The sequence below is a fragment of the Pseudorasbora parva genome, chromosome 18, assembly GCF_024679245.1.
Source record: "Pseudorasbora parva isolate DD20220531a chromosome 18, ASM2467924v1, whole genome shotgun sequence".
Lineage (NCBI taxonomy): Eukaryota > Metazoa > Chordata > Actinopteri > Cypriniformes > Gobionidae > Pseudorasbora > Pseudorasbora parva.
Window position 1 is genome coordinate 20,790,623 of NC_090189.1, and position 27,727 is coordinate 20,818,349.

A 27,727-nucleotide genomic window follows, 5' to 3' on the forward strand; every position below is an offset into this window, starting at 1 on the left:
GGGGGGGGGGTATGGTCGTATTTGCGCACCCTCATGAGGATCCTAGCAGCACTGTTCTGAATACACTGCAGCCTCTGGAGATTTTTGCTAGGGATGCCGGTAAGGAGCGCATTGCAGTAGTCCAGCCTGGAGAAGATAAAGGCGTGGACAAGCTTCTTCGCATGTGCCAGTGTTAGAATGGGACGAAGTTTGGCAATGTTTCTGAGGTGGAAGAAGGAGGTCTTGCACAGGTGATTGATGTAAGCTTCAAAAGTAAGCTGTGATTCCATTCTGACCCCCAGATTGGTGACTGAAGTGGAAAGTGGAATGACCTGATCAGAGAAAGCAATGCTGGTGATAACGGACTTCTGGACCTGAAGTGGAGTGCCGACTAGGATAGCTTCAGTCTTGGAGCTGTTTAGCTGCAGAAAGTTTTGCTTCATCCACGCCTTTATCTCATCCAGGCAAGTGATCAAAGTGGATGGTGTGAGGTCAGCAGAGGGAGATGAACTTGTCCTTAAGTAAAGTTGAGTGTCATCGGCATAGCAGTGAAAAGAAATCCCATGCCGGCTGATGAGACGGCCAAGGGGGAGCATGTAGAGTATGAACAGGGTGGGACCGAGCACAGAGCCTTGAGGGACACCGCAGGTGACATTGTGTGACAGGGATGTAGCTTCTCCTAATGCAACATATTCAGTTCTCCCAGTGAGATAAGAAGAAAACCAGTTGTGGACCGAGTCCGAGACACCGATGGTGGAATGTAAAAGTTGAAGGAGGATGTTATGGTCAACTGTATCGAAAGCTGCAGTTAAGTCCAGCAGGATGAGAAGGGATGGGGAACCAGCATCTGCCGTCATCAATAGATCGTTTGTGACCCTGACCAAAGCTGTTTCTGTGCTGTGTCCTGAGCGGAAACCAGACTGAAATTTCTCATAAAGATGGTTATGCTCCAAATGGACCTGAAGCTGTGCAGCAACAACTTTTTCCAGCACCTTAGAGAGGTATGGGAGGTTAGAGATGGGCCTGTAGTTGTCAATAACATCTAGGTCTAAAATAGGTTTTTTTTAGAAGTGGTCTAATGATAGCAGTTTTTAGAGATGAAGGAACAAGGCCAGCCTGGAGGGAATTATTAATAATCTTGGTTATATATGGACTTAAGACACAGAGGTTAGATTTTACCAAGGCTGTAGGAAAAGGATCCAGTGCACAGGTGGATGGTTTCATTTTTCTGATGATGTCCTCAACCTCGAGATGTGTGATGATGGAGAAGCAGCAGAGATGTTGGAAGGTCCCTGGCTGTGGATCAACAGTCGAGACAGGCAGAGCGGAGGTGCTAGATAGAAGCAAGTGGATGTTGTCTACTTTGTTCCTAAAAAAGGATGAACTTATTGCACCTCTCTTCTGTGGCTTCTGAAAAAGCGGTAAACACAGAAGCTTTCGAATCAGCTTTGACTGTTTTGGAAGACTTGGAGTTAAGCTTTTCTCAGAGAAAAGAACAAAGAACGGCACTGAAGTCATTCATAAAAAGGGAAGATGTGTTCAGAGTTCTGCCGACCGGATACGGCGAAAGTTTAATCTTCACATGTTTACTTGCTTCAACTAGCTCCGCTTCACCTTCGTTGCTCTGGTTGGTTGTAGCGCTATCCTATCGCGTGCAGAGGGAGTTTGAAAGACAACCATTTATCCCGCCCCTCGGATTAAGCCCTTTCAATGGTGAGTTTCCCAAGGGGGTAATCTAGCACTCGGAAAGCGTTCCACCCATAGGGGCGGCCATTGCTAACCAAGCCATCACCTGCTGTTAGCATCCCATTGACTCCCATTCATTTTTGAGTCACTTTGACAGTGAATAACTTTACATCTGAGGCGTTTAAAGACTACATTTGTTCATTGTTTATTTATAAAGAAACACGACAATGCATAAAAGGCTCCATTACCTTGTATCTTGTATCGCCCCATAGAAGCTGTTTTTGTAAAAACAGGCTAAAGATTGCGTCATAACCAACGCGACTCTCAGAGTCGCACAGTTGAGAAATTACCGTATAGACATGAGGAGACGCTCAGATACAATCTATTACTGTCTATGAGGCAGTTGGGGGGACGTGGAAACATAAAGTCCGATAAAGTCAAGGGAGAAGAATGGAGAGAAGCTGATAGTGAGCCAAAAGCAACGGGAGAAAACATTTAAACAACGTGATTCAGATTTCACTTTCCACAACGACTAGAAGACCTACAGTCAGACAGGTTGCTTACGTCACATCTACGTCGTCAAGCTCAGTCTGAGCCTGCACAGTTCGCTCAGCCATCAGGAAGTGAGTGCCTCTGATTGGCCTCATTTTCCGCCGTTAAAGTCAATGGGATAGCTCTGTCCATTTCTTTTACTGTCTATGTGAGTTTCCAGACCAAACATCTTGATGTGGGTCTGGCTTGTCAGGCTAACGGTATATGGTATATTGCAAAAAAGTTGTCATATTATAACAGGTTTAATAACATTTTCTTATGACAGAAATAAGTAAACATTTAAATACATTAAAAAACAAATGCACAAAAATATACAAAATGCACAAAAATATATAAAGTAAACAAAAGTTTCAAACAGATTAAAGTGCAAAATAATTATACAGAACAATAGGCCAAGGCGGGCTATCAATTCAATTCTCACCAGTAGTTCATTTTAGTTAATGCATTAACATTAACAAAGAGCTCATAGCTACATTTGTTACAAATTTATTATTCTTTGATAATGTCAGTTAAAAAAAGAACTGTAAATGTTAGTTTAATGTGACAATTTTCGTTGTAGGGTTACTTGAAGTGAACTTGAAGTGGTGGTGTAACTGGAAGGGGCAGTAAGTTCAAACAACCAGCGACTTCAAACCACAACTCACGACTTTGTAGCGTCCGGTTCCAGGTAAAGTCACACCAAACTGCCTGAGTGCCAGGGATTGCGGTAGCTAGATGTAAACAAAGCATGGTGGACCTTATGCTCATTTACAATAATTTCTATCCCAAAAGGTGTTTACTTTGCTTATTTGAGGGAAACGGTGGAGAGAAAAATGGCTCATAAAGCAAGAGAAGCTGTTATACCTTTTATTTTAGTTGTAACTTACTCTTAAACATATCCAGGTATGTCACATACCTGCTTTCTGGAATACACCCCCGTAGGGGCTGCCATTGCTGTTTTGCGGGCTATGTGATGTCAGAACTGGTAACTGGGAGTACATTGATGTAGTAGCAGTTCACGGGTGAGTCACGGGTTTAACGGCCGTTCCAGTGCACTTTCACGGGTAGAAGGTTGGAAGAATACAGTGGGTTGCCTGGAAGGCAGCATAATTTTTTATACCAAAAAAGCATGCTCTCTGTGTTATCAGTGTCCTCCTTAGCGAGAAAATTAAGTCGCGTGAGAAAACGCTGAACGCTGAGTTGCCCTGGCTAACAACTTATTTAGCCGTGAGTCCCGTGCCTATATTCACACGATTTTGTATGTTTTTTTATATGTAGAAATCGTATTAGTTATAAATGATGATCTAAACTGCATGTGTTCATGCGCGCGTTGTATTAAAGCTAAAATTAAATCAAGGAGTGTGATGTTTTGAAGCATACAATGAAGCCTGAATAAACTTGTGGTTAATGCGACAGCAGTGGTGTGACATTTAATGTGTGAGTTCCGTGCTAGAAAATAGCATTCATAGCATAGTGTGAAATAGTGAACTACTGTACTTACTTTAGCAGTGTCACTGAAAAAAAGTTAAGAAAAATTATATCTAAAATATGTACATTATTGCCACAGCAAATGCATACTGATAAAATAAAAGGAATTATTATAAAAACGTAATTCTGCAGAGCTCTATTCTGACTCAACTTGTGCTCCAGAAAAGTAACAAGTAACGACGTTAGAGGGCAGTAAAAAATAGACAATCTTAAAAAACAACAACTAAAGGACAGTTCCATGAAAAGCAATGATAATCAATGTGATATTTATGATTAGTAAATAATAGCCAATATTTACTTAATAATACAAGAATATACAAAAATGTACAGTCCTTACTTTATTGGCATTGAAAGAACTATTTCAATCCAGAAAATTACATCCAGAAAGTGATACATGAAAATTAATACATAATTTGACTTTTGTGTATAAATGTTGAAACCTAAAGCTAAAAGATGATCACTTTGAAACAAAGTACAGTATCCTGCATTGACATGATGCACTATTCTTATAGAACAGCCCATTCTGTTGGCAAAATTTAAGAGAATGTATAAAAATTTTTTTTCTTATTTTTTAAAGTAAACAGTGAATGGTTATTGCTATATGATTGCACATTATCATTTACAGAGCTGTGCAAATGTATCAAGTTCATTGTGATAATTGCTTTCATAAAGTAACCAGGTAGTTTTGACAATGTCTTTTCTGTACATCCCAGTTTATATGACGCCCTTGAGTGTTTCTTCATCATACTTGCACATGCCCTCCAGCACATTCTAGATCCCACCAACAAACAACAATCACAAATATTTATTTTGATAAAATATTAAATATCCCAGCTCAAACTCCTCTCAATGTCCTCATCCTCGCCCTCTCTGCTCCACATATTTCAACTTGTCAATGTCACTTCCATTATCAGCACCGCTCGTTGGCCCTGTGACCGATTCAGGGCTCCAAGTTTCTGCAACTGATTCTTCAACACATGAGGAGAAGGAAAAAGCTTTAAAAGACCCTGTTCACAGACTGATCCAGATTGGTCACTGGCAACAGCCACTGCAATGCAGATTTCCTGCTTCTTTCTGCAAGAGGTTGAGGGGATGAATCTTGGCAGCTGATTTTAAATGTTCTCCTAGAGAGAAAAAAATAAGATGGAGGTGTTGCTTCAGTGGGAGCCCATGTTTCTAAGATGAGACTGTGCTCCAGCACAAGAAAGGGAAATAAGACACTTTTCCATTATAAACACAAAGAAATCAGTGCATACTAATACAGATACATGAGTGCAGAGAAACATCTTGCATTAGTTTCATGTCAGAAGCCCAAAACCCTCTTACTTTCATTTAGATTAAAACTTAATTTATCGCAAGAATTAGTCAAAGACAAACACATCCCAATCCAAATATAGTGTTTTAACTTTCTTCAAACAACAGTCTTGCTTGTATTAATCGGAAGCCCAGAAAAAAAACAACTGGTTGAATGTTATAGAAGGAAAGTCAAAAGGCAGACAGCTTATTTACACCACTGATCATTCAGGCTCACTGAAACCGCATCTCGACACCACAGTTAGTCGGTCAGGGAGACTGTAAGTCTTGTTAAATGCCGATACTGTAAATCCCACACGTTTGGGCGTTGTTAGTTTGTGGGTTAGCAGATCTGCGACGTGGCCCACTCTCGTTTCTGCAGGCCGCAGGTCTGAAAGGAGCTCAGGGTGAGACGGAGAGATTGAGATGTCAGACCCGTGTGAGGAAGTCCAGGCTGAGGGAGGCAGGGATGTGTATGGCTTCCAGAGTGAGTGCTGAAGGAGTGTAGGGGAAGAGTACAGGGAAGGTGTACTTTGTGTCCACCAGCAGTTGGTTGTTTTCTATCCGATCTTGGAGGCGATTCTGCGGAGGGAAATAAGAATATTTATTAGACATGCTCATTAAGAAGTTAATAATAAATTATAGAAACATAATATATTAAAAGTTTTGAATGATTGTATGTGAAAAAAAGAGAAATAGATTCTGATGAATGATCAAATGCACTTTTGTTAAAAAAAAAGCCTGTCTTGGAGAGGTATTAATGTAACAGGCTGCAGAAAATTAATAAATAGTTATATGTATAAAATATATGATCTCGATATTAGACATTAGATTGTAGCATAAATAGAACTAACAAAATGCCACAGTATTGTGGTTTCTACACAAATAATGAGCAGCAAATTGTTTTCTACATTGATAATAATGAGAAATGTTTAAGCACTGCAGCATCATGTGAGACTGAAGTAATGGCTGCTGAAAATTCAGCTTTACCATCACATCAAATTTTAAAATGTATTAAAACACTAATTTTTTTTTTTTTTTTATTAAATTAAAAATTAAATTAAAGTTTTTAAAATAATATTTCTATAATTTATATATTATATACATTAAATATAAATATAAAGTAGGAATGTGTTCAGTAGCATATTATTTTTGATGTGGTTTTAAAATTAGTATTAGGAAATTGACTGATTTTTTACTAAAAATGTCAGTACACCCTAGCAAGTGGATGTCTATAGTGTGTGTACATAGATTAACCTGTATGTCTCTAATGAAGGACACAGTGACTCGTTCCTCAAACTCATTGAGTGGCGTGTACAAGTTCAGAATCTTTACAATCTGAGGAGAAATAAATGCAAGATTTAGACAATGAAAATAAAAAATATAAATTAATAAAATGTTACATGAATGTTAAAGGTCTACCTGCTGTAAGCTTAGGGAAGTACAGAGTGAACAAATGGCCTCTGCGTCTTGGGAGGTCTTCTTCTTCACCTGCAACAGCTGGGCGGCCTGGATAACAGGTTCCATGGTGGCTATAGTTCCACCATGGTGCAGATTCTTACCTCTCACCCATTCCTCCAACTGACTGATGTTGTACCTGAAATGATACCGAGGCCGAGATGGTCGTTACACTCATTAGGCGTCCCTGGAGATATTACTAGGCCACGGATTGGCCTGAAAGCATCAGATGTGTACCTGAGCTGCATGCCGGTACTCCAGGAGCAGACGTCTTTGCGCAACAGCAGGTTGTTGAGGGTCACTGCATTGATGGAGTAGAAGAGTTGGCGAACCACCTGCTGGCCGATCTCAGGGTCCAGGCCATGGTCCGCCATGATGGTGTAAAACTGTCCCAGCTGCCTGATCAGAGCCTGCAGTGTGTAGCCCGCCGGACCTCCACTCTCACAGTCCAAACTAGAGGAGCGGTTCCTGTAGCCCATGGGCTTCACTCCGGCCAGGCTGGGGATGCTCTCGCTCTCAAGCATGGCAGATACTACCAAACACAAAAACATACTTACTTACTACTACTAGAATCTGCGAATCATTTCAATTTTTAAGGTTTCTCTATGTACCCACCAATCATGGGTTGCATCATGCCCTCTGCCACTCTGATGAGCTGCTGATAGATCTGGATGGAAAGGTCACTCAGAACCTGTCGATACTCAGCAAGGTCAAAGTTCTTCAGGCAGTGCTCGTTCTGCTTGGGAGTGTTCTGCGTCATAAACGCCTATGACAGGAAGCAACAGCAAAATCATACCATAGATCTAGACTGGGTCTTTAAAACCAGACTTTTGATGCATTATCTGTACTTAATGGCAGACCTGTGGTTTTACATGTTAAAATGTGGTAAACAAAGTTAGCTCTCTTATTTACTTGTGAAATCTTCATCAAACGAGACAAAATATCTAGGAATGCACCTTAATGAAAATTCTGGATGCACAGCCGAAAAATTAAACTGCTTTTAAAAATGTTTTTATTTATTTATTATTTTTAATCAGTTTTTTTTAAATTAAATTCAATAATTTTAAATGATACTGAATAATAATAAAAAAACTTTTAATAACTTTTATTTACACACTAAAATTGGACAGAAAAATATTTATATTATTATTAATTTTCTTTATTCAGTTCTATGGAACATGATCAAATTTAAATCTTTATTTTTGATCAATTATCCAAATAAATGTATAGTCCTACAAAGCTATTGTTATCAGAGCATGTGAGCAGAGCGTAGCGCGGAGCAGTTCAATAAACGAAAAGTAGTGCCATTTTACCAGCATGGCTCAGCATGGTTATATCACACCATGTTAGATCACAGTAGGGCTACTGCTAACAGAAACAAGTATACTACTACATAGAAATTTCCTGTCGCTACATTATTTGAGCTTTTCCTATGAGCATGAGTGGTACATGAGTGGGGCAGTCGCATTGGGCCATTAGCAACTGAGCAAAGTGCACATGCATATAGCGGAATATTGAGCAGAGCGTCACACAACTAGAGCGAGAGTGAAACCTGAGCGCTTAACACTGAGGGATGTTTTTCTCTTTCAGGCAAAAACAGAAAATGCCATTTTCGGCTACCAAAGGTTTGGTGCATTGCTTGAAAGCGAATGTATAAAAACTATGACATCTCACCTCGTCCCCGCTGTACTGCTTCAGACAGTGCAGGAGTCGACTGGTATTTGCCAGCCAGAAGGAGGTCATCTCAAAGTCATCGTTGTTTTTCTGGAGAATGAATAAAAACAGGGATGATGGACAACCTATCATTATGTGGTTATACACTACCATTTCAAAGTTTGGGGTACATTTACATTTATGCATTTGGCAGACGCTTTTATCCAAAGTGACTTTTACTTTTTTTTTTTTTGTGTCAATTCTTGCAAGGCAAGACTTTATGATTTTTTGGGGAAAAAATGATCTTATGCTCACTAAGACTGCATTTATTTGAATACTAATATTGTGTCACTTTTGATCAATTGAATGCACCCTCACTTAATTTAAAGTATTCAGTTCTTTTAAAAAGTCTAACTGACCCCAAACCTTTAGACAGTAATGGTGTGACGCTGCTATATAAGGTATGCCCATACTTTATTACACAAATGGGAAGGAGAATGAAATACTGAAAAAAATGTATAGGTATGATTCAATTGGAAGGTCTCTGTCTTTTGTATGTGGGACTTTTATGCTTGGTGTAGAAACATCCTGTGGTTAACAAAATGGACTTTTATTTTGACAGGAGGGCCCTTGGAACATGAAGGCCTTCTGTAGTAGAAATGGCCAAGCCAGGTTTTGGCAGGGGAGCATGGATGTTAGGTGATCCTGTTTGGACCAAACAGATTGGTGATTTTTAGTCTGCTCCCTTGAAGTCGTTTATGGATTAATTACCCATCGAGGTTCAAGGATTTGTTCTTGGATTCTTTTTTATTTTTGCTACGTTTGGTGGATTATTAAAATTTTTCCTGAACATTTTGATACATTTTTTGGGGCCCAAGGACTAAGGACTCACGCATATGGACAATACTTCTGACGCATGGACTAATTAATCATGGACTCTCCAATAAGTGTTCATTTTTCTGATTTGACTGATGTGTTCCCTGCTTATGCCCATCTCTGTCTGCTTTCAAGAACTGATAAAGTTTTCCCCTAATTCATTCATGCCTTTTGAGTTCCCTGAACTTTCAAGGGACTGCTGGTTTACTAAAATTGCAAGCCAAGTTTGTTACAATGGAAGTGTGTTGAATACTGTTGATGTGATTTTTATACAATATACATACCTTCAGGACCTTTTTAATGGCATTGATGGATGCAGTAAGGAGCGAATGAACTTTCTGGTCGTCGTTGATGTAGTCGGCATGACGGATGCACATGAAAAGGATATAGGCGGGGAGGCAGGGGACAGTGGCTGACACGGCATTGGGCTTCATGTCTAAAGAAAAGACCTGTGTATTAATTACACTATAGAAGCGTTATATTCAAACTTGCCTGCTTTGCAACCCACAAACCTGTAATTAACGTCTTGACCAGCAAGGCCTCATCTTCTTTGTAGAACTCCAGCATGCCTTCAAAGTCCTTTTCTCTCCTTTGTACGGTGACCTGACGAGTCAGCTCTGGTCTGCTCCTAGTGGCCTGAGAAACTATACAAAGAATAACAGCACATCAGCACAAGGCTCTACTAAAAGATAATGTTAAACGCACAGACCAAAGATAAACATTTAACCTTCAAGCTCTTGCACTTTCTTCATATAGATCCTCAACTGCTTCTTCAGCTTCTTCTCGTTCTTCTCCAACTTCTCAACAAGTTCCTTTAGATCCTGGAGGACAAATCATAAACGTCATTTTGAGTCAATATTGTGTTAGATACTTTACTGCCCTTTTAGAACTAGTGGGGTAACAGTTTGAGAACTCATTAAAAAAGTTATTATTTTTCTTTTTTCTTCTTCATCTCGCTACGGTATGGACACGCCTGGAAAAGCATTCGTCTACATTTAAGACATTGAGTGCTCAAAAGAAGGACACGTGAACTGTGCAATCTGAATGCAGCACACCTTAATCTAGCAAGAGCAGAACAGTCTGTTTACCATTACGCCATGGATGAATGCACAGAAACCGGGAAGGTGAATTCAGGACAAGGACCAAAAAATGGACAGATGATGCATCAGTGGCAGGTAATAAGTCAAAAACAAAATGCCACAGTCAAACTTTCACTGCGGCAAAATTTTTACACACAGAACGCAATTTTGAGGTTGAAACACGAGACGCTGGTCTAGAGGTGCATTTTTAAAAAGTTGAACTTTAACTATTAGCACCATGTAAAAACAAACAAACCACACAAACAACGATAATACAGGCATTTGCGAATGGCAATAAAGCCGGTTTCCAAAAAAAATTATACACACAAGTATGTGTATGGAAATATTTTTTTCAAAATTGATATTGCCCATATTGCATAGCCCTAATTTATTTAAATTAATAAAAAAAAATTGGGATAATTTTAACATTTTTCAGAAGCAACATTCATTGTGTAAATTAACACATTTTAGAGGTTTTCTTGTTATTTTTTTCTCACCCCATTTTCAAAACAACTCAGAGAGTTATGCCTAAAACAACACCATCAATTAGCAATACGGTATGAATAATGTATCTCATGTCAAAATATATTGTCTGGAAACAAAATGTATACAATTTTAAGGTTTTGTTTTCAGGATCTTGTTATCTAGATAATTTAATGGAAAAAAGATGATGATACTAATTGCAAAACTGATTTTCGCAGTTTTCGCACACAAAAAAGCCCTCACCAGGTTTTCGTTGGTGAGGCGTGTGATCTCCTGCTGCACGCTGAACTCCACCAGAGCTTCAGGAGAAAGCGTGGAGAAGTGGTTGAGCATGTCCTGCTTCTTCTCCAGATTGTCCTTCAGCAGTTCGATCTGCGTGTGGAGAGCTTCTAACTCATCCTTGTGCTGTCGAGACTGCGTCTGCAGCTGGGCCTCCAGCAGCCTGAACACATACAAACAAGCCATACCATGGTAAGTGGGTGTAAACCGTGTACATACACTCCAACATTTATCAAAAGTGACCAAAAATCAATTTATGCTAAATGGTTCTTTAATGATTGAAAAACATTGGCCTTGAAACAGAAAGTCAGTTAAACCTGGAGGGAAATCAAAGAAAATTAAAGCACAACCTGGCAACTTGCTTTAGACCCTGGTATGCCAGACCAAGCTCCCCATCTTCATTCAAATAACCCCAGTCTTGTGATTTACTGGCGTTCGAGTAACGGAGAGCCAAAGAGACAGAGAAGCGGCAGCAGAGAGGAGAGAAAGGCAAAAGAGAAGAATGACAAGATGGCAGGGCCCGTTAGTTTAGCAAAGCAAGGCATGGCAGGTTAGATTAGTCTGTGTAGACGTCAAGCATGAGGGCACATCTGAATTATCTCTAAGTAAAGCGGTCACGTAGCTTTATGACTTGGGTATTTCTCGGGCATGTTTAAGCATTTTAGGTGAGCTGCCTGCCCAAGCAATATTTATAAGTAGATGTGGCAATCTCAGGAAATGTGAAATAGAGAAAGGTAGGAAAAATGCATGAATGTGAAATCAGACTGTGTTTGACCAGTCCTGAGACCGCAAAGAATGAAAGCATTCTTTCACAGGTAATCAGAACCTCATCCAGCATCTGTCACTCTCTGAGGACCACTTTAAAAAGTGTCATAAATTCAGAGCAGCTTGGATGAATACTGGACAAAATTCAGGTTCAGGTTTAAAGGACAACTCCGGTGAGAAATGAACCTAGGGGTAATTAACAGATGGTTACAGAGTAGATCGTTCTCTGGGATGCGTTTTCTTGAAAATCGAATGTAAACAGTTTTATCTTTAAAAACAGATTAGCTTATAATGCTTGTCTATGGGGCACAGGGTAGAGACAGGGTGGTAAAATTAAATCGCTAGTTAATACCACTAACAAGGCTCAAAATAGCCTCACACTAACACGGCAGCATAATGAGGGTCCCTACATGCAAACCGAAGCATTGAGAACTTTGTAAGAGTACAAACAGTTTAATAAGAAGATACGTTGTAAACATAGTGCTTTACGCGTTCACGGACAGGCACCATCTTGGAAAACAGTCTCGATGAATCAATCTACGAGCGCTGTTCTAAGTGAGCTGGTCGATAGGAATTAAGTTTGTGAAATGTAATAACATGGACAGTTTTTTATTTATTTATTTATTTTCTCTGTTGTGTTCAGTGTTTTCTTCCGGAAACAACGGACCATATGAGATTCCAAGTCACAGTTCATCACTTAGCAGAGCGCTCGTGGCTCGATGAGTCGAGACTGTTTTCCAAGATGGCGCCTGTCCGTGAACGTGTAATGCACTATGTCTATAAACTGTCTTCTTATTAAACTGTTTGTACTCTTACAAAGTTCTCAATGCTTCGGTTTGCATGTTGGGACCCTCATTATGCTACTGTGTTAGTGTGAGGCTATTTTTTAGCCTTGTTAGTGGTATTAACTAGCGATTTAATTTCACTACTACTCTGTGCCCCATAGACTAGTGTTATAAGCTAATCTGTTTTTAAAGATAAAACTCTTTACATTCGAGTTCCATGAAAACGCATCCCAGAGAACGATCTACTCTGTAACCATCTGTTAATTACCCCTAGGTTCATTTCTCACCGGAGTTGTCCTTTAAGGGTGCACTGGTCAGAGACAAATGATTAAAAAAAAAGAGCCAGAGATGAAAATTTAAATAGACTGTACTAAGGCACTTTTTTTTGAACACTTCTACATAGAGTCCAAATATTAACCCACAGTAAGTGCCAAATGGGAGAAAAATTGACTGGCCATGCCAGTAACTTAAGGACTTACAACATACTATTTTGTTTAACTGTGACTAATATGGTGACCCTCGCTGATCTGTCTTTTTTTTAAACAAAGGATTTATTTATTTAATGAAAATTATGACCTGTTTTATTAACTGTTTTTAATGTGAATATATTTTAAAATGTAAATCTTCCCTGTGATTGCAAAGCTGAATTTTCAGCATCATTACTCCAGTCTTCAGCATCATATGATCCTTTAGAAATCATTCTAATATGCTGATTTGATTTCTTATTATCAATGTTAAAAACAGTTACACTGCTTAATATTTTTGTGGAAACTGATACTTTTCAGGATTCTTTGATGAACAGCATTTGTTTGAAATTGAACATTATAAAATGTCTTTACTGGCACTTTTGAGCAATTTAATGCATCCTTGTTAAATAAAGGTGAATTTCTTTTTTTAAATCCATTGCTGCATTTGAAAGATGAAAAATCACACATCCAGATTCAATGTCTAAGTCGCATCCTTTCTTCAACAGGTTGGTTTTTGAAGGCAGCATAGGGGGTATAATTTGATGTCTGCCAATAATATTCATCAATTCTATGTGTGAGGTTCAGAAGTTGGTGGAAAGGATAAAAATGGTGCCCTTTTTTTCCCAACTTTACATGGTTTAAAAGTGATATCCAGCCTAGAAATATCGATATCTTCATCTTTTATTCATCACATTATTATTTTTTTTAATAGATGTTGTAAGCATATTGCATAGTTGTGCTTGGAGTTATTGATAACATGCAAAAAGAGAGAACCAACTAAATATTAACAACTGATCATTTTAATTGTAGTTTTTTTTTATACTAGTTTTTGCGTTTTGTTGCAAGAAATACCATAATCAAGTTTGTTTTGTTCTTTCCTTCCTAAAATATTTAAAAAATATTTTAAAAATGTCCTCATATTTTGATGGTTTGATTGAACTTGTAGGGTCATTAAAAACAAATATCCTCTCTGGACATCACTTTTGCCCACTAATGTATAATTTCTACAAAGAAATAATTGTTTTAGTCACTAAATAATTGCTTGGTTATCTGAAATTGTTAGATCATTAGACTTGGTGCTGTAGTGAAACAAAATATAACAATATAATTTTTAAATAAAATTAACAACTATTTTGCTAGATAAAGTTTTATGGCAAAAAAATACTTATGGCCGGTAAGTTATCTCCATCGTCTCAACATGAGCCAATGGTGATCTATAAATGTGACAGAAATATTTCAGAGATCTTGTGAATCAGTACCACTGAATTCCATCTTCATTGAAAAAACTAAAACAAATGAGTATGTGGAGAAGAGCTGGTGTCGCTTTTCATTATGCAGAATGGACTGCCTTACTTCTTTGAACCAGGCACATCCACAATGTCCTCCACGGCGTCCGCGGGCTTCTTGTTGTTGGTCCATTCTGATACATCATTGGAATTCTGTTGTGATGAAACAAAGATGTCAATAGGGAACAACAAGTGAATGTTTATAGTTGCTACATTTCAGCAACTCAATCTTATGGACATGAAAAATGTATCTGTGTGGGACAAAAATAACAGTGAGAGCAAGAAAAAGAGCTTTCTTTCTGAGAGTAATCAATACTGACTCTGATTCGCCCACCTCAGCAGATTCACACAGGCAGGTGGATATATAAAGTCACTTTCACTAGCAGTGCAGGTTTTGTAAAGCTCAGACAAACTATCACTATTACACTCAACATCCGTTGAATTTAATTTACTCTGATTTCCATCAAAAACCATTATATGCCATCCTATCCCATTCAAAATCTACACATCTGACTGCTTTTATAGAAGATTAAGAAGTTTTCCATTAAGGTTCCTCCACTAGAGACTGATGGGATGCTAATGGATTTGAAATTCTTATATGACAATGATGGACTAACATAGCTTTATTTGGAGATTTTGAAGATAACAGCTGTAAAAAATGGATTAGAAGCCCTCAAAGGTCAAATTTATAACATGCGTATGGTGACTGATGTGCGGGTAATGTTTTCAGACTCACAATATGGTTTATGTTCTCTGACTGTTTCACGGAGTTCACAATTTGGGTCTTGAGCATAAGGACCTCCTCTTTGCGCACATCCAGCTCCTCATTGGCCGCTTTGAGCTGATTGAGCAGCAGGTTATATCCCTCTTGAAGCTCATTGGACGAGTTGTTCTCGGAGGCCCTGTCGGCCACCGCTTTCCTCAACTCGTTCAGGTCATTCTTCAGCTTCTTATTCTCCGTTTCGAGCTCTTGCCGCTGTAAGCAGAACACATTTTATGAATAGAGTCTGAAAGAAGGTGAAAGGTCTGTATTTTGTACCACTTAAAAGATTGATTTTTATTAAAATCTATCAAAAGTGACCTGAGGCAAAAAGTTGTAAATAAGCCAGAATGTATGTGTTTGTGTAAGAGAAAAACTCTGAAACAGAGAGAGAGTTTTTGAGAATGCTCAAAAATCAAGCATTGCTGACTGCAGTACATTTATCCAAGTTAATCGAACGCCTGTAGCTAAAGCTTTGATCAGACGCAAAGAGTGTTTGAGCACTGCAGAACAAGAACCATCAGCAATTATTACATAAGCTCATAGTGCAATTTTGGGGCGCTTTAAGAAAACAAACAAATCCGTTACATAATTCTACTGCCTCGAGATCCACTTGAGCTCAGCTGCAGAGCCACCAGATCAACGTCTGGCTCCATTCTTGTACTTTGTTCTTTGGTTAGAGTTAGACCTTTTAAAGCTGTTCAATTGAGCCTGCTGTTGGGGTTTCAACACGCCCTTGTGCTCAGATAAATAACTGTTGGCCGATATGAAAAGTGTCAAGGGCTTATGAGGTGTCCAAGGAAGATCACAATTGCATAAGGGTGATTAGCTAAAAGCTACAGACCTTGCTCTTACTAGACACCATATTTAATTTTATGGCAATGAAAACTAAGCTATGAATGATAGATGTATAGTACTATATATTCAGGAAAGACGCAGGAAATCATGTTTTTTCAGAAAATTATATCTGATAACAAAAAAAAACAAAAAAAAACTGGCACACAAAGGAGCAAAATTTGTTTGTAGCTCCATGACTAGTCCAAGAGTGTTTTTATATACGTGTATATTGGAATACCAGTGCTATTTTAGTATTATTCAGATACTATTATAGTTTTGTATAATTTTAGTAGTAAATATGTCTATATAAAATAATAAACTACCCTTAAGTTTTTTAATTTGTTATTTTTATGACATATTTTATTTCAGATAGTTTAATTTATATATATATATATATATATATATATATATATATATATATATATATATATATATATATATATATATATATATATATATATATAAAAATAAATCACAGCTATTATAGTTATATAAATTATATATAAATATAAATCTGTTATTTAAATGGAAATATATAAAAAAAAATCTTAATATTACTTCCATATACATTCAACTTTTAACTTACTACTTTGATAATGTTTTGCTATCTCTATTTAGTCTTACATTATATGTTGTATTGTCTTTACAACTTGGAGATAAGAACTTTACCTTCTTAATTAATTACATCACGCTTATAATTTTCTGGCCGGACAAAGTTAGACAGAACATTGAAAAAGTAATTTCGAACCCTTTGCCCCATGGCTGTTCAAAGAGTTAACCAAACAAAGTGTTGAATAACTTCTCAATATCTGATCAAAAGAGTGTCTATTGAGGAATAAACTGTATCTAACAGACTGTATTTGAATATCCTGTCTATTCCACACAGCCTGGTTTTCATTCAATGTTTCATTCAAATTCAACGTTTATACAAAGGCATTTCTCAATGTTTGTTCGAAAATTGAAATATTTAATAAACAAAATGAAGAATTCATTTGCTTTATGAACATAAAACATAATCCCATATGCCATCCTGGCACAATTCAGTTCTTTAAAATCATCCTAGTCTTAACTCTCTGTATCGTCCCACTCACCCAAAGTTTAACAGGCAGCGTGACCAGCAGCAGCAGCAGAGTGGCCCCAGTGCAGAACAAATCAATGAATAGTACCAAGACAGACATTTGACCAGAGGCAGAGCAGCGTGACCATTACACTCTTACCTTCAGACTGTTGTAGGCCAGGTCTGCGTTTATATCCTCCTCTGACGTGGGGCTCCTGGGCTCACTACCCTGTTAGATAAAAGAAAGAAAAAAATTGTAAACACAAGCTGACTGATAAAGCAGAGGACCATGCTGTTGCAAGTACAGCTCAGGGACCATCAGAAAAGATAAGCAGAGTTTATGACCGGTCTGCTATGTTGTAATCCATGACCAAAAAGTGGGAAATGTTAACCTGAATGACTGCTTAACAACACAAAGACCTGTAGCTACAAACATCATAAGAGAATGAAGAGAAAAGTATGAACATTATTTTTGATGAATGTATACATTCACTACTTAAAGACCCAATCAATTGATTAGACCGTGTTGACATATTTACAGTTTAAGCCAATGGACTTTTGTTTAAGTCACAGCTTGAGACTGTACTTTTTTGTCTTAAAATATATCGCGAAATTTTTTGTTATTCATATTATTAATTATTTCATTTTGTACATTATTTCATTTTAGGTTTTATTTTAAAAATGTAAACAAAACAAAAATGTTCGGTTTTATTTTTGTTTTTTTGTTTTATAGGCAAATGAAATGAGAATGAAAGTGGACATTACAAATAAACATGCCTTGCGTTGACTTAGTTCCTCTACTTTTTCAAGATTGGTCTGCAGCCTCTTTCTTTCCTGCTCCAGCTCTCGTACACGCTTCTGTAATTTCATGAAAACGCTGAGGTCCATGGCGGCCTTCTCTATGCCCATCTCCTGCAGGAAGACAAATCCTATTAATGCTCATCCTGAAGTACCTTTACACCCTTTTCAAAGCCTGCCGTTGTCTGTTGTCTGATTCAGCCAAATAGCTTTACCTCCACCTGCTGGATGGTGTCATCAGTGTCTCCTGCCTCTGACATACTGATGGAGGGGTAGTTGGAGTCCGAGCCCAGACTGCTCTGGTTAGAGGGGATCCTCCGGTGGCCGGGATGGAACTGGAGTGTGTAAAACCCATGTTAAGAACAACAACAAAAACAAAGATCCAGAAGTTATGTGTCCAACCATTACCTTCATGGAGGACATGTCTTCCTGCAGGTTTTCGTATCTCTGCTCCAGTCTTGAATATTCTTTCACCAGGTTCTGATATCGTTGCCTCTCCTCGTCCAGTTCCACCTGCAGACGGCTCTCTTTTTGAGATGCATCGCCTCCCTGACCTGAGAGACACAACACAGGCATTCACACACAGGAGTTACACAATGACATGCTTTTCCTATTCACTTGTGTATCAACTTTCACAAGCTTGAGTATTTTTGTATTATGTATGAACAACACATCTTTCTCATAATCTAGGTCTTTATACAGTATCTCAAGGTATTAAAAAATTCAACATCTTTTGGTCCATTTTAGATGGAGGTCTCTGAGCCCCTATTTTAATGTTCTAAGCACATGGTCTGAAGAGCACGGCGCAATCCAATTTTACTAGTGTTTACAGACCGTGTGCCCGGCGTGTGGTTTTAAAGGGTTGCCCCTATTCTCTTAATAAATCATGGGTTTGATTTAGGCGTAACGTGACATAAACCAATCAAAGTCTCATAAACTGCATATAATAACTCGTCATTACTGCAAATAAGTAGGCTAATTCTGATACATGCAATGACTATCCATTATGACATGTAAGCATGCTTTATATTTATATACACAATAATAATCTTTTACATTTTAATAGTTCTATTTTTAATATTTTAAAATGTTTGTGTGCTGCTGCGTGTCCCTGTGTGTGTAATAAGCAGAGTGTACGAGTGAACCCGCCTATAGGCGCATTTTACTAACACACTCTTTAAATAGCAAAAAAAATACTGCTGTCATATTGCACCTGGTGTTTGATAGGGCCCAACATTTTACATTCACACTACAGGTTTTGTGTAACCCATTTCACCTGAATATTATGCAATATAATACTGATGATGATGATATACCTTTTATTGATCTTCGGTTTGATTGATCAATAAAAGATCTTTATTACTCTGATGGAAGACCTTTGAGCTGCCATGTGTAGGTTACAATATGTTCTTCATTCTGTAATCTCAATAGAAATAAAACAAGCACCTTCTCTCGTACTCATTCATAATGCATATTATAACCGAAACCTATAACCGAGTCATGCATCTGATTCTACGTAACTGTACTCAAAATTGTATACTGAATAAAAGCCTCTATTTAAATCCTTTGAAGACTGTTTCTGAGAAAGCTATCAGATGTATCAGCCGATAGTGATTTGATGAAGCAGCCATCCATTTAACATGCCATTTCAATTTAAGGAGATAAGTGGTATAATAAATTTGTGACATTGTCTTCTTTGACCCTATAATTTAAAGCTCCATATCAGATATATTAGATAAAGAAGGTCCAACATTTAAGACTTCTATATTCCCAAAAATGTTTAAATGTTCCCCCAATTTCCTTTGGTTTTATTTAACTGTTATACTGTTTGGTTATCTAATTGAATCATATTTACCACACAAAAGCATGATAGTGCCTCCAGCTTTAACTGTTCTATTCACTCAAACTTATCTTTAAAGGGATATTTCTCTCTCTCTCTCACACACACACACACACACACACACACACACACACACACACACACACACACACACACACACACACACACACACACACACACACACACCACACACACACACACCACACACACACACACACACACACACACACACACACACACACACACACACACACACACACACACACACACACACACACACACACACACACACACACACACACACTTTTGAAATCACCCTTAAGTCGTTCCAAACCTGTCTTTATTTCTTCTGTGGAACACAAAATAAATTATTTTGAAGAATTTTTCAACTGTTTTTGTCAATACAGTGAATGTTAATGGGGTCCGAAACTAAACTGACTGGACTCCATAGACATTGTAAGGACAATATGTTGGAAACATTCCTCAAAACATTTTTTTGTGTTCGGTAGAAGAAACAAAGTCACTTGGAATGACATGAGAATGAGTAAATAGCAGTCACTTTTAACCTCAATGGAATAACAGCCTTTTTATAGGCCAAAGAGAAACAATAAGTCAAAAGATAAAAGAAATTCTGCTTCCTACTGAAAAATACTAAGAAAACAAACTGATAAACAATAACTACATTCATAATAGCACTCTGAACAACGGCATGGATAGCAGAACAAAACTAAGAAACAAATCCGTAAAAGCGACATTTAACAACTAAAAAGCGTATTGAGACCAAACCTCGGGTTTCAAATAGCATTCTCACATGTGAACCAGCTTGACACAATGGTCAGCTTTTAGTTGTGCAGGTAAAGAAGCAGAGTCACATTTCTCCTCTGAAATCCAATGCATTTTCTGTCTCTCTCGTCCCACTTCTGCACACAGACTCTCTTGTGTGTCAAACAAAACCAGCCCAGCCCTCCAGGCAAGTCACACATCCTCTCACTCCTCATACTTCTTCCTCCAGATGCTTTGAGTGTGTGTGACTCTGTGAAGCGTGAAACTTACCCTGAGTGGAGGTCTGTATTTTGCGGTTCATCTCTTCTTTCTCCTTCTTCAAAAGAGTGTTCTCTTTCTTCAGCTCCTCTACCCTCTACAAAAAAAGAGAGAAAAGACACACCACCCTTTCAGTTCAAACCATCAGATAAACAAGCAAGTTTAACCATAAGAAAGCCAATCTGAATGAAATAAAGTGGGGTTGAAAAGTTTGAGAATTGTTTTTTTGATTAAGTATTAAAAAAAATCCCAAATCAAAATTATATTATCAGCACAACAATTTCAGTGAAAAGCGGAAATAAAATAAATCATTATATTAGAATGTCTTACTAATTTGATATTTCCCATTTTGGGCATATACTTACCGGGGTCAGTATTTTTAATTTGATTAAAAAGCTCATTTTTACTTTTATTCAGCAAAGATCAAAAGTAACAGTAAATAATTTTTTTATTTTTTTTATTTTTTATGTAAGCAGCAACCTTTTCAACAGTGATAATAATGATGTTTCTTGAGGAGCAAATCATCATATTAGAATGATTTCTGAAGGATTAGATAATATCTGAAGACTGGAATAATGATGCTTAAAATTCAGGTTTGCTAGCCTGGATGCCAGCCGAACTTAGCCCCGCCCACAATTTTTTTTAGGTCGGGCAGTTCGGTCTGGCATTGCTCCATAGAGGAGTAATTATCCCCGAATAGAAACTGTTCGGACCAATGAAATCATCAGGGCGGGCTTTAGACGATGACGGACAGATGATTAACAGTAACGTAATCATGCACGTCATCAAAGATTACACGGATTATATTTTTTTGAATCCTAAACGGAGAGCTTGTTTGTGTCTGCATTCACCTTCACAACCTCTCTCAGAAATGATGATCATGTTGGGTAAGTACTCTGTGTATCATTAAATTATTTCATTTTTTTTACAACACCGGCAAAGATTGTGTATTCCAGCCTGATTTCAGCGTGCCTGCAGACAGGGTTCCCAAGTTTTTACAACAAAACCCGCCAACTACTATCCCTTAACAATAGCTTCTCGGGGGAAAAATGGCGTTTGGGGGGTAAAATGTGTGCACTCATGGGTCTACAAATCACATTGTCGCTTCATCCCACGGACATAGAAAACAACCCGAGGGGTCTTGGCAACACAGTGCAGTTGAGCTCTGTTGACATTTGACAATGCATCGCTTCGTTGCTCTGATTGGTTGTAGGTCTATCCAATTGATGTCTTTCCTAGTTCGGTTGAAACACGCCCCATAATCACAACCCAATAGAGCAGTTTCAGACTCATATTCTGACTAGAATTGAGTATGACCACGTCAGGCTACAGGTTTGCCATCACAGGAATAAATGACATTTTAAAATATATTAAATTAGAATTTCACCAAATTACATTTTCACAGCTGTGGCGAACATGGGAGACTTTAAGAGACATTAAAAATCTTATTACCCCAAAATTATATATAAATCATATCTCTCTCTCTCTCTCTCTCTCTCTCTCTCTCTCTCTCTCTCTCTATATATATATATATATATATATGTGTGTGCGTGTGTGTGTGTGTGTGTGTGCGCGTGTGTGTATATGAAGTTGGACCAGGTCCCATTCATTTTAGAAAATTTGGTCTCATAATCATCATAAATAGTAGGTGTGTGTGCGTGTGTGTTTGCATCAAAAAATACATTGATGAATAAAATAAACGTAATGAATTGAGCGCATCACTATAGCATAGATATTTTAAATCTTTAAATCTTTTTAATCTTTACAATAATTTATTTTAATTTTAATTACTGTAATTTATATTATACCGTAATTTATAGAATTGACTTTATCCTATTTTATTCTCTGTCTATCAAAACAAGAGGGAGATGATCACATTAAGTCACATTAAACACATACTAGCTGATTATTTCATTTCAAAAGATCTTTTATGAGCTAGGTCAGAGCTCTTAAACAATGTCCATGCATTATTAAATTTGCTTGTGGATGACAGACATTAGTTGTGTAACAGCTGCCCTGTTATGAAAGCCTGTCATTTTTATGTGACAATTGAAATGGTAAATGTATTGAGCTATTTTTGTAACATTCAACCTTTTACCCCAAGGACAACTTAAATGAAACATAAAGAAACATGAAAAAATACTGGAGACAAATGTACACCCACAACTAAAAATGGCAGTAAACATCGACTAGGTATCTGTGCATCCTTTCTCACCTGTTCGAGCCCTTGCTTCTCGTTGCCGAACTCCTCCTCTATCTGCTTCCTCTGGGCGTGGGCTTCCTGGAGCTCCGCCCTCAACTTCTCAAGCTCTTCCTGCAGTGATGCCACCGGAGTGCCAGCAGCCTGCCGACTGCGAAGGGTCTCCAGCTCTTTCTGGAGCTTACTGACCTCTGATCCCAGAGCAGTGTTAGCAACAGCCAGCTGTTCTTTCTGAGTTTTATACTCTATTGACTGTAAAGAAAAGGAGATGCTTAACATCATGTCAGTTGGTTTTGGGAGATATATCCAGCTGCAGCCCTGCAGCACACCAGCTTCAGAACCCCATCCACAGAACCGGAAGTGAGCAACGCAACCCATACACATTGTTTTCATATGGATTTTCCTACAATATTTGACAATAATACTTTTACATAAAGTTACTTTTCAATTCATATCCTTGAACAAGAGAAACATGCATTTAAGCCAGTGAGATGTGAACAGAAGCATGAAGAATATGTTGAGTTGTGTGTGATATTACTGTCATGATGTGGTGGTGAATATTGAATCTGTTTACGTCTTTCACGTTTTATCATTAAATCATTACATTTTATCATTTTTTGCATTTGTCAAAAGATATTATTTGTCTTAATATTAAAAAATTATCAATTAATAAAACATTAATTTTGTTTTCAGGGATTAAAACACTTATCTTATCAAGTATCTCACATTTTATCATTAAAGCTTTTTTGCATTTGTCAAAATATATTATTCGTCTTAATATTAAATAATTATTAATTAATAAAAAAATATTCATTTAGGTTTAACTTTGTTTACACTTTAATCTTTTCAAGTATTTCTGCAGAAATGCCAAGATATGGGCTCAAGAGTCACAAGTCTTTGAGTTTTAAGATCACTTTTTTGGCATGTTTTTATTTTTTATTATGTGCCGTTTAATTTAATTTTAAACCTATCATTTTATAAATATTTAATATAATGTCCTATTTGTTTTCTTTCAGAGAAACACATTTCACATTAAATGGTTATTTTTATTTGACATTTGAAAAATAGAAATGTCACATTCTCTGTCTATTATTTCAATCGAAATAATACGATTGAATATAGAGTCAAATGGGAAACACTTTATATCATGTTACGAATGTATTAGGCGTGATATATTTTTTTAAATAATAAACATTTTTTGTAGTATTATTGACATAACTACAGGGTTTATGTCCATTAACATTAAATCTCATATTTATTATTACATTAAATCTCGCTATTTTCTGTCAGTATTATTTGTAACAACATGAATGTGAATGAAATAATACTAATAAATCTATAGTCAAATGGGAAACACTTTACAACATGTTCTACAAAAAGTTTTTGACTGAGTTTTAGCCTGTTATCATGAAGAATAAACTACTGTCTTTGTATTCATTGATATTAAGCATCAATAGGCTATGTTTTTAAATGTTGATCATTGTACATCATGACATGCATATTATATGAACAGAAAAGTGACTTTATTTAAGAGTATTGTTGTTAAATATTGTAGACATCAATCCAATCAAAATCCATATGAAAACCACTTATATTTGACAAAAGAAATGTACATATGGATACTATGACTGTTTAAACCCCGCCCCTTACTTCCGGTTCTGTGGATGGTGTTCTGAAACTGGTGTTCTGCGGGGCTGCAGCTGGATACTATTGGGTTTTGGTGACTCGGTTTTGATGTATGCATCCTATTATCTTCCTGTACCTGGTTATCCATCTTCTTCTGGAGCTGCACAATCTTGTTCTCCATTCCGACATTGAGGTTTTTAAAGTGTTCGGCCGAACGGGCCTCTATCTTGAGCTGTTTGAGCTGACGCTTGGCACGTACGCGACGGTAGAAACACTGGATGACAATGGCAGCGTATCGAGCATGGAGATACTTCTTCCTCACAAGCCAACCACGGACGGTCTTCTGTATGATCATGGCTTTGTGATGGAGCAGGAACTGCAAAAGATAGAAAATGCAACTTAAAACTGTGCTTTAAAGAAACAGCATGGAGAGAGTGAAACATAAGATAAAATGCAGTGCTGTACCTCCTGATATAACCTGCGTACAAACATGCCACGGGCGAACGCTTGTATGGTGATCACAGCCCGACGGGTCCTCAAAAACTCCCGTCTAACTTGTACCATACGGTACTGCTTCTGACAAATAAGTGTTGCTCGGGTCAGGCGAAGCATCTCTGCATGTCTAAGAGACAGCGAAAGAAAATAAGTTGTTTGCAAAGCGAAAACCGTGCCAGTGAAGTTTAACCTAAGAGCCGTTTACTCAAGCACTCACCTGCGTGCCAAGTAACCTCGGCCGTATCTCTGCAGAGTGATGGCAGATTTGCGGATCTTGCGGTACCGAATTCTCTGCAGCCATCCTCGCACGGTCTTCTGGATCTTAATGCAGGCATAGCGGAACTTATCGGCTCTCAGCTTCTCCAGATAGGCCACCTGCCCTGCCCTGAAGAAAATCTTTGTCTTTCCAAATTGAAACTTATCGGGATCCTGAAGAAGAATTTAAATTAAAAAGAAGAGTCACAATTAATAGGTTTATTAAGGATAAATATCATTGAATAAGCACTAATAAAATATTTGTCATGATGAAAACGACTCTCCATGAGCACAAAATGCTCTTTTGTACAAGAATAAGCACTAGGTGTTAAACCGTCAGGTTAAAAATAAAATTCATTGATATAATCATTTAAAAATAATATATATTTGTTTAAATGTTTTTGAAAGTCTCTTATGCTCACAGAGACTGCATTTATGATACAGTAAAAACAATAATATTGTGAAATATTATAACAACTTAAAATAACAATTTTTTTATAAACTTTAAAATTTTATTTATTCTTGCTAAGGCAAGGTTGAATTTTCTGCAGCCATTACTCTTCAGTTCAGAAATCATTCTGGTTTGATTATTAATAAAAACATTTCTTTTTTATTATCAACATTGCAAACATTGCTTAATATTTTTGTTAAAACCATAAATATTTATTCATTTTTTCATAATTCTTTGATGAATAGAAACATCAAAAGAACAGAATTTATTTCAAACTGAAATAATTTGTAATATTACAAAACTTTATGGTCACCTTTGATAAATTTAAAGCATCCTTGCTGAATAAAATTATAATTTTTTATACTTTTTTTTTTTGAGTTGCTCAAAAAAACTAACCCAAACTTTTGTTAGAATGCATTTATGAAAATGGTTCATTCCTTATATAGGAATATGTTCTGAGCTTATCTGCTTTCTTAAACGGTAACCAGGTAATAACATTATATAGCAATGGTATTAGATGATAATACAATGGTATTAATGAGCTTTAAAAAAACTGTAATTGTCCAGACAAACATGGTATTACCACAATACCAGCATGAGAGCAAGCACTATGCGTACAACTTACATCTAGTTTTTAGCTAAGTTAGTCTTACCTTGATCAAAATCTCCAGCAGGTTCTTACAGACTTGCTTCTTATCCCCAATGGTCAGGTCCTTCTTTGTCATGAGCACCCGGTATCTGCTGAAGAAATCTGGATAGGTCCACCTAATAAACGACATCAGATGGGATGAGGAAATGACACTAAATACACATAATCAGTTTGATTTCCATAATCACTATTAAAAATTATTATTCAACTATTTTAGGGAGAACATGAGGTTCATAAATAGACGACAGACAGATGGAAAAAAGGAACTTAGAAGCCGAAGAAAGGGGACCTGTAGCACTAAAAAAGGAATCTGTGGATCCGTTACCTGGATGGATAGCCGGCGGCACTGATGCGGATGGTCTCGAGAACTCCACATGCTCGCAGTTGCTGAACAGCTCTTCTAGAATCAAATCTAGAGAAAGCAAGAAATCAGCCAAAGGAGCGAGGGATCTCTATGAAAACCAAATGATCTGGACATTTTTTTCTGGATATAAAATGGATATATAATGTCAGACCACAGGAGATTCGGGGCGTTATCTAAACCTACCGGATCTTTCTCTTGAGCATAGAGCACATCTCCCGTGAGAGAGGCATTGGGAGGCTGCAGTCCACTCGGGGACTTGAGGCTGTCTGACTCAGAACTCTGTGACTGTGTGTTCACAACCTTAAGAGCATGTGACTGACAAAACCCTCTCAATTTAACATCCTTGAAGGGCATCCTTTGTGCTTAAGAATTTGCAGAAGACACAAACAGAGCCAAACAAGACCCTACCCTTTCTGAGAATTGTGAACTTTACAAGAAAAGTTAAGGAAATAAATAAATTCAATATGATAGATTGTAGATGTATATAGTAAAGTGTATCTTATAATGTTTATCATCGTATTATTCTTATTTTGCAAGATCTGAATTTGGGCGAAACATTTGTTTTTATCATAGTATTTGGAACAGACCGGTCAATGCTGTCAGGTTCATTAATTTCAACACTTCAAGGAAAAATAAGTGATAATTCAGCAAGGATTTTGCAAATGGGAAGCACTTCAGCTGATTTTGATCTGAGATAATTAGCTCTAATTATATTTTATATAACCTGATCGGCTAACTCTAAGAGGAGCTTTGATGCAATTGAGGTCAATCAAATGTCTCCGTAGCAGCATGACTCTAATGTTCTCTGGCAGCTTAAATTAATTTGCTATACCTCTCTATTTATAGCCAAGATAAACTAGATAAGTTCTAATAGATGAATAACACTGAGACAAAGAGACCAAACTTACACAAAGGCTTCTTTAAAATCATTGGGCTTAATGCAGCGCACATAATGAGGGGTGGTAGCGTTCAACGTTTCCATCAGAAGATGTAGAGAGTTCCTGAACTGCAAGGAAAAGAATTGTTTATCACCTCATCTTAGTAATAAACAGCGCTTCAGTGGATCCACCATTAAGCACCAATATGGATCAAAAACCGGCCTTACCTGGGTGCCCACGCTTTTCCTGTGCTCACGGTTGTGGCCTTTAAGAGCAGGTTTGGCGGGCCGGACATTGATCCTGGAGGTTTTGCCTGAGGGAGGGGCAGCATCTTTACCATCTGTGAAGAGATCTGCAACCAGCTGGAA

The 27,727-nt window shown here is 37.4% G+C and overlaps 1 protein-coding gene across 2 annotated transcripts in view; it reads right to left on the reverse strand.

Annotated features, from left to right (window-relative positions):
* Positions 1-4,017: 4,017 nt before the first annotated feature.
* myo5b (myosin VB) overlaps positions 4,018-27,727 on the reverse strand; it is a 67,978-nt gene continuing 44,268 nt past the window's right edge. Inside the window, exons 15-40 of one of the 2 annotated variants that reach the window (XM_067422852.1) lie at positions 27,587-27,727; positions 27,390-27,487; positions 26,443-26,529; positions 26,122-26,233; positions 24,980-25,191; positions 24,733-24,889; positions 24,404-24,643; positions 22,657-22,893; positions 20,454-20,538; positions 17,969-18,114; positions 17,776-17,895; positions 17,540-17,674; positions 16,923-16,991; positions 14,845-15,084; positions 14,176-14,261; positions 11,156-11,233; positions 10,770-10,968; positions 9,692-9,785; positions 9,477-9,608; positions 9,249-9,400; positions 8,110-8,199; positions 7,051-7,201; positions 6,673-6,967; positions 6,400-6,574; positions 6,235-6,315; positions 4,018-5,559 (exon numbers count right to left, since the gene is read on the reverse strand). In XM_067422852.1, coding sequence (XP_067278953.1) covers positions 5,407-5,559; positions 6,235-6,315; positions 6,400-6,574; positions 6,673-6,967; positions 7,051-7,201; positions 8,110-8,199; positions 9,249-9,400; positions 9,477-9,608; positions 9,692-9,785; positions 10,770-10,968; positions 11,156-11,233; positions 14,176-14,261; positions 14,845-15,084; positions 16,923-16,991; positions 17,540-17,674; positions 17,776-17,895; positions 17,969-18,114; positions 20,454-20,538; positions 22,657-22,893; positions 24,404-24,643; positions 24,733-24,889; positions 24,980-25,191; positions 26,122-26,233; positions 26,443-26,529; positions 27,390-27,487; positions 27,587-27,727 — 3,765 coding nt within the window. In that variant the 3' untranslated portion in view covers positions 4,018-5,406. The remainder of the gene's footprint in view (positions 5,560-6,234; positions 6,316-6,399; positions 6,575-6,672; positions 6,968-7,050; positions 7,202-8,109; positions 8,200-9,248; positions 9,401-9,476; positions 9,609-9,691; positions 9,786-10,769; positions 10,969-11,155; positions 11,234-14,175; positions 14,262-14,844; positions 15,085-16,922; positions 16,992-17,539; positions 17,675-17,775; positions 17,896-17,968; positions 18,115-20,453; positions 20,539-22,656; positions 22,894-24,403; positions 24,644-24,732; positions 24,890-24,979; positions 25,192-26,121; positions 26,234-26,442; positions 26,530-27,389; positions 27,488-27,586) is intronic. The other variant, XM_067422853.1, reaches the window with a different exon arrangement.